Source organism: Scleropages formosus, chromosome 10, assembly GCF_900964775.1.
Source record: "Scleropages formosus chromosome 10, fSclFor1.1, whole genome shotgun sequence".
Taxonomy (NCBI): domain Eukaryota; kingdom Metazoa; phylum Chordata; class Actinopteri; order Osteoglossiformes; family Osteoglossidae; genus Scleropages; species Scleropages formosus.
The window spans coordinates 20431138-20444980 of NC_041815.1; the positions used below are offsets into that span (position 1 = coordinate 20431138).

Below are 13843 nucleotides of genomic sequence, written 5' to 3' on the forward strand. Positions count from 1 at the left end.
TTCATATGCAGGTGAGTCCAAGTTCAGTGTTAATCTGTCCCCAGGTCTGAAGTTCTGCTAAGAGCTGGAAAAAGGATAAATCTCAGTGTGTGGAAATCCTGGGCCCTCCGGTGTAATTCATACGGCGCCTTGTGACTGAGACTCGAAGCACTGTTTTAACATTAGACTGAGATGCAGAAAAAATACTGCGCGTACAAGTTTGTTATTCATTGAGGAAACTTTCCGTGGTGCATTTTAGCTGAAGTGTCGTACATTTGTCTGCGTACGGTATGCTGTATGTACCAGCTGGACACGTGCGTTTTAGCCATTTATAGAGCTCTGCTGGAGCATATTTTACAGGACTATTTTGCCTGTTCATTTTCATTCCATTCATTCGGTTCAGATATTCATATTCATAAGAGTACACCTGAAACCTGAGAAAAATATCACCCCAAGTTTAGCAAACTATATACAGAGGGGTATTTATGTGTTGGGGGCATGGTGGCGCAGCGGGTTGACCCAGGTCCTACTCTCCAGTGGGTCTCGGGTTCGAGTCCTGCTTGGGGTGCCTTGCAATGGACTGGTGTCCTGTCCTGGGTGTGTCCCCTCCCCCTCCAGCCTCATGCCCTGAGTTGCTGGGCCAGGCTCTGGCACCCTGCGACCCTGTATAGGCCAAGCGGTTCAGACTGCGTGTATGTATTCATGTGTCTCTATTTATGTTTGTATGCACACGTGCCTTTGTGTTTCTGTGCATGTGTGTGTACCTGTCCCAGATGGACTGATAGTGGAGTGGCACCTGCTCTGTGCTCAGTTACCTGTGCATTCCTGCTGCCTGGGATCTGGGGGCCCCAGTGCCACCGAGGGGCTTTCGCTGCGGGTGAGAGGATCAGGGAACACAGGCTGGACATTCTTTGCCTTTCCTCTTTCCGCCGCTCCACCTCTCTTTCTGGATCCCTCCTTCATCCCTTTTTGAGTTTTACATGCCACGGCAAACCCACTCAAACCTCCATACTAACATTGACTGACACCAGACTGTGCACAGATAAGTCCCTCCGTTTCTGCTTTATTCTTTCCTTTTTTCGGGATTCGTTAATAACCACAGGGATAAATGTCCCCGAGGATAACTTCACTTAATGATTTCATTTGTGTGCAAATTGAATTGAGACAAAGGATTCTATATTAGGAGGAAAAGCTGGGTGGGGTTTGTTGAGCGGATACACTTAATAAAGGCGCAGAGATGCCGTGTGGGAAAATCGGGATCTATAGAATGCATATATGTGTGTGTGAGTGTGTGTGTGCATGCGTGTGTGTGTGTGTGTACATCTGTTTAGTCTTGTATACGGGGTCTGTGCACAGCAGGAAGTAGACACATAATCCATATTGATCATTTTTTGCTTTACGTCTCCTGTTTTCTCTTGCCCTTTCTCTGATCTCCCCCTACCCTCTGCTAGCGCTGTATGTCACCAGCCACTGTCACTCAGCTATTCCCACGTGTCCCTGTGTACCTCACTCTCGGTGCATACCAACCCAGCCCGCCTCCCTCTCGCACTTCTGTCCGCATGTTGGGGGGCCGCTGATTAAAGCACATTGCCTGTCTGATACATGATCTGCAAAATTGAGTTATGTGGTCTGTCTGGATGACACATGTTGCTTTTATTATGAATTTTTCCCCTTTTTTCCTCCCAGTGTAGTTGAAGCCTGTTTCCAAATTCTCGTGTTTTAACTCAAACCAGAAGTATGTCTCGCAGCTTAGGAAGGGTGAGCGCAGACAGTGACCTCCTTTAATGAATGTGCTGTGAGCTGCTCATTTATTTTCCCTCTTCGGGCTGCAGGCTTCACCAGGTGACACAACATGGTCGGTGGAAAGCGCCCGACTCTGCACAGCTGTCCTCGTAAGCGATGAGGGGGCGACATCCCCAGCCATGTCATCTACTGAAGGGAACAACAGGCTACTTTGAGCGGCTTGGGCATTCCCAGCCTTGCCCCCACCGATGCCCAGTATGGCTTGCATGGCAGGGATTCGAAACTAATTCCCAGGGCTGGTCCCAATGTAGTTCACCAGTGCACAAACGGGGGGGGGGGGGGGGGGTTTGGCAGAAACACAGCTTGTTTGCCCAACAGACACACTTACCTGGCTGAACCACTGTCTGTCTGCTTTACGCGTGGCCTCTCTGTCTGACACATGGTCGTCCTGACAGTAAGTGTCTCCCTTCTGGCTGCTGCCCTGTTTTTCGAGACGAGATTGAGACAGGCAGGGTTGAAGCGCTGCAGTGTGAGATCTGTGAAGCAGCGTGCTACCTCTGGGCAGGTGCGTCCTTTGGGTTTTGGCAGTGATTGATGCCAGGGCTGGAGGTGGGTGGGGAGACTGACAGCCAAGCAGGCAAAATACAGACTCCGATCAGACAGGCTGTAATGAGGCCACAAAATGACAGACGCACCCACTTGAGTTTACTACCGTATTGTTATTGAAACCTCTGTCATTCTAGCAAGTCTCCAGGGGGTTGTGGGAATAGTGGGAGCAGCAGACAGGGAGGGTCTCTGTCTCGAGAGTGTGCGTGTATGTGTGCGTCTATGGATGGGAACGGACTCTGCGGTGTAATAGCTGTGGTGCTTTCCGCAACCCCAAATCCTGTTTACTGAGAGCGGAAGAGCGGGAAGGCAATGGGCAAAGGGTGGCCTGTCTGCATATGAGGGCACGGGGAACCATAAGCTGGAGTTCAGCGGGGACCGTCGTGCCCCCCCCCCCGCTGAAATTTGTACAGTGACATGTGAGTAGTTGGACTGATGATGTGGTGAACTGAAAAACAGTGTGTGCAGATGTGCAGAAGTAGGCTTGGTGACGCTCTATCCAGATGCAAATGATGCGGAATGAAAGCTGGCTGGGAACCAGGTGTGGTGGGGTCACCCAGCCCTAAGTAAGTGGTGACGGTTCTGCCGGTGCCCGTGGATGGGGGACAGAGCACTGTGTGGGCCCTGTTGTTCCAGCCCTTTGAAGCACTGTGGAATGTCATCGTTTCGACAGTCCAATTAGGTCCGCAGGAATCCGACTTTCAAGATGGGGTGCGGCGGTGACGTTGGGGGAGGGGGGGTTGTTACGGGACTGTACATGTCCACAGGGCCAATAATCAAGATTCAAATGAAAGAAAAACAGAAAGGACTGGTGTGGGGGGCAGGGCATCTGGTTAATTCTGGGCCGCAATCAGGATAGGGAGCAGGAGGTGAAGGTCAGGGGGGTCTTTGCGCTTCGCACCGAGTGTGGGGGACAGTAGGCCGACCCCCACCTCCACAGGGGAAGCAGAATGCCCAGCAAGCCCTGTGTTTCCCTTTCCATAGGGTATTAATCGTGTTCGCCCACCCCGGGCTTAGTGAAGTCCTGCGGTTCTCACACACCGGCACAGGCAGAGGGTCACACGCTGGCCGCTTCCTGGATAAATGGGCAGAGCGCTTTTCCTGTTTTCTTCTCAATTAATTATGTGATTAAAAATGCATGAGTGTGGGAATCGTCCCTCCTTGAGTCAGCGTTGCGCTTTCAGCGCTGTTCCCTCAAACGGTGGCACTTCCATAATGCCGTGTGACGTGCTGCACATCCGTGTCTTCTGCAGCCGGTGTATGTACTGCAGTATTTCAGCATTGTCTGCTGAGGTGTGTGCGTGTGTGTGCGTTGTTAGCGCACTTCTTAATGTGAGTGTTTTGTGCTTGTGACCAGATGTCTGTGATGGTTCAGTGCCCAAGTTATCGAGTTTCTGTGTGTTTGTGGATTACTTGAAATGAATATCGTTGCATATTTATCAGCAGGAGAGTATGAAGAGCTTTTTGTGTGTACAGGAGTGCGGACTCTGTGTGTGTGTGTGTCTGTGTGTCAGAGAGAGAGAGAGACAGAAAAAGGGAGAGAGAGAGAAAGGGAGAGAGGGAGAAAGAGTGAAAGAGAGAGACAGAGAGAAAAAGAAAAAGGGAGAGAGAGAGAGAGAGAGAGAGAAAGAAAAGGGGAGAGAAAGAGAGAGAAAGGGGGAGAGAGAGAAAGAAAGAGAGAAAGAGAAAGAGAAAAAGGGAGCGAGAAAGGGGGAAAGAGAGAGAGAAAAGGGAGAGAGAGAGAAAGAGCAAAAGAGAGAGAGACAGAGAAAGAGAAAAAGGGAGAGAGAGAGAAAGAAAGGGAGTGAGAGAGAAAAAAGGAAGAGAAAGAGGGAGAGAAAGAGGGAGAGAGAGAAAGCGCGAAAGAGAGAGACAGAGAAAGAGAAAAAGGGAGAGAGAGAGAGAGAGAGAGAGAGAGAGAGAGAAAGAAAAGGGGAGAGAAAGAGAGAGAAAGGGGTGAAAGAGAAAGAGAAAAAGGGGGAAGAGAGAGAGAAAAGGGAGAGAGAGAGAAAAACAGAGAAAGAGAGAGAGAGAAAAAAGGGAGAGAGAAAGAAAGGGAGAAAGAGAGAGAGACAGAGAAAGCGAAAAAGGAGAGAAAGAGAGAGAAAGAGCGAAAGAGAGAGAGACAGAGAAAGAGAGAGAGAAAGAAAGGGAGCAAGAGAGAGAGAAAAAGGGAGAGAGAGAGAGAGAGAGAGAGAGAGAGAGAGAGAGAGAGAGAGAGAGCAGTAGGAAGGGAAATTCCTCTCTGTGGGCCGGGAGTCCTTCCTGTGGAAGAGTGCAGTGTTTGTACAGCCCGGCTCAGCCAGGATTTCCTCCTTTGTCTCTGTCTGAGGGAAAAAGAGCGAGAGAGCGAGAGCGACTGGGAAAGGAGGAAAAGAATGGCTGCGAAAGGGAAAGTGGCCGTACATAACGGTGACATCAGGGGCCGAAAACGCGCCGCTCTGCGTGACCGGCAGGGAGGCCAGCTGTGCAGAAAACCGGCGGAGAGAGACTGTCCAGGGCAGAGTTTGTCCTTCTTCTTATCTTTAGTCTCAGATGTACTTGCTTTTTGTTACATTGTTACAAGCTGCTGCATTTGAACCCAAAGGATCCAGGTTTAAATCCAACCTCCAGCTGTAGTAACACATCTTAAATTGCTTCAGTTATAAAAATACCCACCTGTATAAATGAGTAAATCATTGTAGGCAGCTTAATATTATAAGTTGCTTTGGAAAAACTTATATATGATTATTCAGCTGACGCTGAATGAATAAATGTAAGGACATCTGGGAATATTCATATATAAGTACATATATATAGCTCTTGTCCATGGCTTTGACAGTGTTTGAAATACTGTGAAAGCTCATTCTGAACTGAATTTAAAAACGAAACATACGCATGAATGACTGGGACACAAGTGAAGGTACAAGGAGTGAAAGATCCAAGTGGCTGGACGGACGGTGGGGAAAAAAAGGAGAGGCTGAAGGAAGTTAACCGAAATAAAGAGGCAAGGAAAAGAAGAGCGACTTTGACTGACGATTACAGCAAGCCATGTAATCGATCTTGTAACTGCTCTAAATATAGTGTGTCGTCGTGTAATTTAAGGGCAGAAGCGGAGGCCGGCAACGGGAATAAAACGGCATAGTTGTGCGATACCGTTGTTCCGCTACGACTCTTCAAAAACTCTTTGACGCCGAAAGGAGCGGGACGGACTCGGCCAAGACGCGGAGGTCTGCCTCCTCTTCTTCGCAGGGCCATTAATCCCCACGAACGACGACTCGACTCAAATCAGCAACTCGGCATTTTTTCCGTGACAGACATGAAGTCGAATGTATAAAGTAACAAATTACGGTGGTTAAACTGGTGGCTGGGACAAAGAGCAGCAAAGCTCGTCGCCGCAAAAAGTGCACAAGGGCGCCGGAATGCCGAACCGGGGCGGAAGAGTTGGGCAGTCCTGTGGTTGACGGTGATGCTGTGATCAGGCTATGGGACCCGGGCCCAGGAATGGACTTCGAATCTCACCTGGAAAGAGGTGCACGGTGACCCTTTCGAGAACTTCGGCTGAGGCGTGCTCCAGAGCTTATGAACGGTCTCGCGATCGTGAAGAAACAATAAAGCAGTGCCGGCTGAACAATGCGTATTGGCTGAGAAGAAATATTCAGCCTTGTAAATAAATATTCCTGCCTAATGGGGACCATTTGTGGCTCATTCACCACAAGCCAGAGGAGGGAAAGCAGGCGTCTTATGGTGGATGGGCGGGGAGACACGGCACAGCCACCAAGCCCGGAGCTGGGTTCAAGGTGCGCTCCGGAGTCATCGCTGTCACCATGCGGCCTTCACCACCTCACCTTCCATGCCAGCCCCGATGATTATTGTTGAAGGCGGGGGAAAAAAAGCAAACGCGTCGCCCCGTTGTTGTTTCCCAAAATCACGAACGTCGCTGTTGTTGCTCACGTTGCGCGCTTCCATCGGAAATGGCGATTTCAGCCTGTCTGATTTTCTTCCCTCCTCTTGTTTATGTATTCTGAGATGTTGTCTGTGTGTGATTGCGTGTGCGTGAAGCTTTGGCACGGATGGTTTTGACGCATGTTGTTGACCAATTTGTTTTGAATCTGAGAAGGAAAAACAACGGGGAGAGAGGCAGCTGCAGGATACACTTTTGGTGTTTCATTTTTGTGTGTGTGTGTGTGTGTGTGTGTGTGTGCGTATCTGGCCGGCTGTCTTTGTTGAGTCGGAATTTGCATCTGTTTAGTAACTAACTGACTACTTCTCAGAGTTAATTTTTTGCACTCCAGAGAGGCAGGTGATGGGAGCAGAGCAGTAAATCACTGCAAAGCACTGTCATGTCCTTCATGGACAATTTCTGATAAAAGGCTTTTCAACTGCGCCACTAGATGAGCATTAAAAACGCAGTGCAGTAAGACAATGAAGACTTTCCCACAGGAATCCTTCATGGGTTTAGTTTAGTGCTCGGTGAATGTGAAGGAAAAGTCCCAAGAGGACCAGAACCCATAGTGTAAAGGAAGCTGAGGTGTGTAACTGCTAAGGTTGAGTTCTCTGCCTCATAGGGGTTGGCCGCAGAAGTTACATTTACATTACACTTACATTTTTTTATTTAGCAGATGCTTTTCTCCAAAGCGACTTCCAATGAACACTATGTAGTGTTATCAGCCCGCAAGTTCACGTTTCCTATGCCGGCAGCGGGTGTTCAGAGTAAAGGAAGCAAATTATTAGCTTCATTGAGGGCGTCTCTTCCGAAACTGGTGCATCGGGCACGATGCCCCCAAGAACGATGCGCTCATATGAATTGCGAGACAGCTGTCAGTCCTCGGGGACCCTCAAAGGTCTCGAAAGACTGTTGGATTCATTGCCGCATCGAACCCCAAGCCTCACCGCACACGCTTCGGCAGGAACGCTGCAGACTTGTGCCATCATGAATAATATATAGCAGCAATTTGAAGAAGAGCGCCAGGCAGACCGATGGACGGCATGTTCGGGCAGAAGAGAAAAGCCGCTTTTACCTTGATAACAGACATTTGTACTGCGTGCTGCTTTTTCTTTCTCATTGATTTGACCTTTAAGTCAAATCTCACTTCTTGACACAATACCAAAAGAATATAATAGTAGTCCTTTGAGCAAGTCTATGTGAACAGCTAAAACCAGTCTCCTCAGGGGTGCTGGTGGTGATTTAGTGCCAGGAATGAAGAGATGCCAGTATTGGTGAAAGAGCTGCGGAACACATGCACACACACACGCACGCACGCACACACACACACACACACACGGGACAGGGAGTTAGCTGGAGCGAACGACGGCTGGACTGTGGAGAAGGATCGCATTTTACCAGGGTGGGGAGTAGGTTAAGGATAAGAAGCAGAGGTGGGAGGTTGGGGCAGGAAGAGGAGGATGATCTTGTCAATGTGACTGCAGTATGGGTTGCAGTAAAGAGCAGCCTCGGACATGTGGGGAACCTGACCCTGCCGTCCCCTGCTGCGGATACACCCATCCTGGAGGTGTGACTCACCGATGACATGACCTAATGGTTAAGGTGTGTCCCCTCACCTCTTCCTGCCGTAGCGAGGGCCCTGTCAGCGCTGCGTGTGTATACGTGTTTTCGAAACCTTTTCCCAAAATGACCTCACAAGGACACTAAAATCTGAAATACAGAACCAACGTCTTAGGAACATCGGCGCGCAGCGAAACGCCGATATTTTAAAGTGCCACAACTTTTTTCTTATCTTCCATGTTTCCCAGTTTGGCCGAGGTGGGGTTGTTAAATACTTAACTGTAATTAATTTATTATTTATTCGGTGCTCATTAGTTAATTGCTGAACTGATGACTTTATCCAGCTTTCGTTTGATAGCTGAGAACAGATTTGATACCTGACACATTGAGACAGCTTTTACTGGAGTAATTCAGGGTAAGTCCCTTGCCCAAAAGAGGGGATGCGGTGACGCAGTGGGTTTGGCTGGGTCCTGCTCTCTGGCGGGTCTGGGGTTCGAGTCCCTCTTGGGGCGCCCTGTGATGGACGGGTGTCCCATCCTGGGTGTGTCCCCTCCTCCTCCTCCCCTATGCCCTGTGTTGCCGGGTTAGACTCGGGTTTGCCCCGACCCCGCTCGGGACAAGTGGCTTCAGCCAGTGTGTGTGTGTGTGTGTGTGTGTGTGTGTGTGTGTGTGTGTGTGTGTGTGTGGGCCATGGCGGGAGCGGCGCTGCTGCAGAATTTTCAGGGGACCGAATGTTTGCATACCGTCTGATGGTGGCTGGTGGCTCTTGTTCTCAGCACAGACAGGCCTTGCGGTATTAGGGCTCCGCGCTCTTATCTGTGTATCAGAGCCCTGCAAGTTGTGATATAGCCCACTGGGATTTCCTCTCCTGTCACAGGGTGTGGTGTGGTGTGTTATAGGGGATTACAAACACAGGCTGAGATAGTCGTCTGCGTTTGTCTTTGTCGACAGGGAGGAAGCGGAGGGAGGCGGAGACCCGTAGGCTGGGGTTCATACGACGGGGGTTCGAGGGTAACGGCAGGGGAATGTGTGTGTGTGTGTGTGTGTGTGTGTGTGTGTGTGTGTGTGTGGGTATCTGTAAATATTAGTTCATAATACAGCTCTTAAGTTGTTTTGGAGAAAAGCCTCTGCTCAACGAATAAATGCAGATGCTTTGTGTGAACGTGTATTCTCCTCACCGCTTTCATTTCATATCTCCCCTATTTTCTCTTTTTATTCCCTCATCCTCACACACCTTCTCTGCTGTCCTTTTCGCTCGGTCCCTTCTCTCCTCCTCCCTTATTTTGTCTCTCAGGTTGCGGGAAAGAAAATTTTTAAAAATCTTTGTATGCCGTGGATAAGCTAACCTGTCAGAGAAGCAGTAAAATGAAACACACGAGACGATACACACACGTTGTCTGAAACCGCTTGTCCCATGTGGGGTCATGGGGAGCCGGAGCTAAACCCCCCAACACTGGGCGCAAGGCCGGAGGGGGAAGGGACACACCCAGGGCGGGACACCTTCCGTCGCAAGGCACCCCAAGCGGGACTCGAACCCCAGACCCACCGGAGAGCAGGACCCCATCAAACCCAGCGCACCACCGCACCCCCCACACGACACCTTCCCTCTTTAAAAATCCACTAATAACATATTAAAATAGATATTTTCATGTTTTTTTTCTAAGTAGTACATGCATTTTATAATTCTTTCAGAAAGTTGCAGACCCACACACAGCTGCCAGATGTATAGATCAGTCACCCCCCCCCAGTCTTAATGTAATTTTTTCTGTTGGCTGAATCCAGAAATCCTCTTTTCCCTCGTCTCCCTCCCTCCCTCCTCTTCGTCCCTCAGCCCATCTCTCGCTCCCCCTCTCCGTTTGCGCGCTCCGCCCGGCGTCGCCGGTGCCCGTGAGCACGCATGCGAGCCGTCGGTGAGGAGGGCCCTCGCGCGTTACGCGGCTCCCGCGTGCCTCCGCAAGCAATATCTCCACGGGAGGCCTTGAATTATTCATGTCACGCCTCCGATCCACCGGCAAACGCACCGGAACGAGAGCCGTTTCCCTCCCTTTACAAAGTCGCGCCATTTTCGTAATCGAAGGCATCGCTTCCGTGTGTCGCTACAATGACGCGTTTTATCCAGCGAGCCGATCTGAGGTCCGCCGTTTGAGGCTTAGCATGTTTGCTCTTGTGCCTGCCTGCGCGTGCTTCCAAGGATTAGTCTCGAGTAGCACTTCATTGCGCATCGTTTAATTTTACGTCGATTACAGAGCGCGGAGCGGACGTATTTCCACACTCACCTTTTCCCCGGGATCTAGGGACCGGTGCTGTGTAAATTTTAGTTCGCGTGTTTCCGTGTCATGGTCTTTCATGCATTTTTTTTTTTTTTCCAGCAGCATCACTTTATTACTTTTGTAGCCTGAAGAAAATACTGCGCTAACTCTGGCAGATCCTGAAAGTGCCGGCAAAATGCATTATAAATGGCTTAATGGGTGCAGTCAGATTAAAGTGGGGATATTAAAGCATTACTGTGGGTTAATGTTGGCCTCTCTGTCTGTCTGTCTGTCTGCAGAAATCCTTCTCTCTTGTGCTTGAGGCCCTGGACCATGATAATGAGACCTCAGAGTCAGGTAGGAGTGGAAAATAGCCCTTGTGTGTGTGTGTGTGTGTGTGTTTGTGAGACAGCCCAGTCCTGTCCGCTGGTGTAACGTGGAGCAACAGGAACACAGGGAGAGGTGGGGAATAGAGAGTCCTTACACTCTACTTTTCCTTACACCCACACCCAGCGGAGCACACCGTGCCCTCGTTTCTTCGGGTCCCCTCTTCACCCCCCCATGTGACGCGTCGAGAGGCGCGCGGGGTCGTTCATTGGGGCGCCTTCGTTTCCTGCCCCGCGCCCTCATTCTCGCTCCCGGTGATTGGGGTAAAGCTCTGTGACGGAGAATGCGGCGCTTGACACGCCATCAGACGGAGATCGCACGCACGTAGGCGTACGAGACCACGCACGGTTTCTCGAAGCTGAAAAACCGATGAAATTTTGACGGCGCACAACATTTTGTACCATTAGCTTTTTAAAAGCATGGGGTTTTCCTGGGGTTTACCCTTTCTGTTTTTGAGGTTTTCTCTGCTTAAAAAACATCCCCTGAAGGTTACCAAAACATGGTCACACACTGAACATCCTCCTGTCTTTTTCTACCTCCCTCTCACCCCCCCACACACACACACACACACACACCATACCTTCTTTCCAATTTGCTTCTCTGTCCCTCCGTCTCCCATACACACGTTCGCAATGCCTTCTACCCTCTTTCTCACGCGCACAAAAACAATTTTTCCTCCATTTCTCCTTCCCCTACTTTATCTCTCTCATCTCTCCAACAAATATCCAGTAAATCTCTGCTTTTCTGTTTAAAGGCCCCTGGCAGCTAGAATTAAGCCGTACTAAAGAGTTGATTATGGCGTCTCAAAAGCATAGAATTACTTGCTTATGACACCGCATAATATTGGATTTAAAGGGCGGGGTGTTTTCGTAGCCGCCAGAGTCTCTGTCGACGGCCCCTGACAGGAACCTCGATGTGCTTTGTGACGTCTGGCTGCAGAGGGGAGACAACCGTTAAGATGTACCACTTTCCCTATTATAAACATGAGCGCAGAGACCAGTCAGTGGCCGAACACACACCCTCAGGTGTTTGGGTTAAAACATTGCGTAACATCCTTGTCGTAACCCTTCCGTCTCTGTATTTCTACGCTTCCTTGAGTCGGAGATGGCGCTTGGTATTTCCGTTTGAAGCTTGCCTTGGCGTGAGACACGGCGAGCGGCATCAGCGCCGGGTGTGCGGTACGCGGTGTGTGCGCAAGCGTACGTAACGCCGAAAAGACCGCGAACGATAAATGCACAATTTCCTGATGTGTTTATACACGTACGTGTGCCCTGTCATATATATCCGTGCAGGGTGTGGCTTTTTACACGTTTACGCGTGAGGCTGCGCACCTGCGCGTGTCGGTCCGCCATCCACCGCCTGCAGGCTCATTCAGGGATCCGCGCGCTGGATCCAGACACGCTCCAGCCACATGCAACACACTCACCGCCCCCCCCGCTCCAGCGTTTAGTCAGTTTCTCGACTCGTGTGCTCCTGAAACGCGGAGCAACGTGCTCCCACACGCTGCCAAGGACACACTCGCTTCACCACCTCGGGGAAAAACAGACGTAAAGAACCACAGAGTGGATTACGGATGTAACCTGAGAGCGCAGGACTATAACCGTGTTCAATCTTGACCGGTTTCTTTGTCTTTCTTATCACTGAACATGTTACTGAGGTGTGTTGTGTGATGATGCTAATTATCGTTACATTATGCGCATCTCTCCTGCCAGTATGGAGCACTGAGTAAATTCTGTTGATCATGCCTTTCCCTCAGTGCGTGTGTGTGTGTGCGCGCATCTGTACCCACGCAAGGCAAAGGGCTAACACTGATTTTACCTTGTCTTTATACTCTGGCTCCCAACCCTTCATATTTTGCCCCCAAGGCCCCCGAAGCAACATCTGCACATCTCATTTGTCGTTCAGTCGTTCCCATCCCCGCTGTCTCGTATAATCGCGTCAGTGCCGTCGCCGGGGTGATCACGCTACCGGTTCAGCCTTTTCGCCGGAGAATTCCAGTCGCTCATGCGAAAACTGTGCGCCGTGCAGCAAACAGAAATGCTTATCGCTGCTCAGCTACCGTTGCGTCGAGCGCAGAGAAGCGCGATCGGTCCCCCTCGGCGAGGAGCTCCGGAACCGCTTCCAGATCCAGACGCGCGAAACAAGTCGTTCACCCTCTTCCCTCAAACATTCATATTCTCGTGCGCCCGTGTGTTCGTTCTTTTGTCTCGGCCGAAATGACCTCATCTCTCTATCTGGATTTCGCCATCTCGCGAATTAACATCCAACGGACCCCCACCGCCACCGCCGTTTCCGCCCTCCTTCCTCTCACACGCTCTCGCCGCAATTGTTTTGCTCGCCCGCGCTAATATTTATTTTTTTAAACGTTCTCCCTGTAGCGTCCGCTGTACTTTCCCCTTGTCTCACATGCTCCCGGTCGCAGAGAAACTTGCTGAACCACGCAGATACGCACACTCTCTGTGTTAATACCCTGTCAGTGCAGATTATTTGCTCGTCAGAGATGACAGCTCGTTGGGAGGTTCTGCCCGACCACGGCTGCCACTCTCTCAGCGAATTCGCCCGCCCGCCGCGCCACACTCCCGTGGCCCCTTTGCCCCCCCCCGGGTGCCGTAAGCCCGACTGGGCCAGCGCCGCTTTCGCACCACTCATTAAGCTGAGTGAAGGCATGAGTCAGCTCGTGTCAGCTCTAGGGGTGCATGAGTCAGCAGCTCGCCGGGGGTAAAGGGCACACGTTTGAATCCTGAAGGTTGCCGGCTGATCTCCGAGGATGGGTCCTGCAGCCGCGCTCTTGGCCCTCATGCTTAACCGTTACCCGAATTGCTACGGGAAATGCCTCAGTGTCCAAAATGAGAGACTGGAAACTGCGGTACAATGACAAGTAGATGCCGATAAACCGTCTCCGGTGACCCTCGTGCCCGTTCCCTCCTCATCCTCCTCTCGTGGTTCATGCAGCCCAGGAGGAGCTGATCGAGCGGGTTCTGCTCTCCTCCATGCTGAACCCGGGCGAGCAGTGGCAGACTTTCCGGCATCACGGACGCCAGCTGAGCCTGGAGTACCGTCTGCGCTTTCGCTGCGACGCTAATTACTACGGCCCCCTTTGCAACAAGTTCTGCCGCTCCCGCGATGACTTTTTCGGCCATTACAGCTGCGACGCCGGGGGCAACAAGGTCTGCATGGAGGGCTGGACGGGAACCGAGTGCCTGGAGGGTGAGTCATGAGGTCCGCGAGGGTCTGTGTTTCACTTTTAGATGCAGCTTTCTTTTATACGGTGTCTTTGTTTTTCTACAAGTCAGTGCTGCGTTACTGTCTGGTCCTCCTGATGTGCGCACAAATGTTTTCAGTGGAGCATGTTGTGCAGAAAGGGGGGCGCGGTGGCGCAGTGGGTTGAACCGGG

The 13843-nt window shown here is 50.9% G+C and overlaps 1 protein-coding gene across 1 annotated transcript in view; it reads left to right on the forward strand.

The window, feature by feature from the left end:
• Positions 1 to 13843, forward strand: part of LOC108932171 (protein jagged-2) — a 30751-nt gene that overhangs the window by 8707 nt on the left and 8201 nt on the right. The window contains exons 4-5 of the mRNA XM_029255435.1: positions 10362 to 10419; positions 13402 to 13656. Coding sequence (XP_029111268.1) covers positions 10362 to 10419; positions 13402 to 13656 — 313 coding nt within the window. The remainder of the gene's footprint in view (positions 1 to 10361; positions 10420 to 13401; positions 13657 to 13843) is intronic.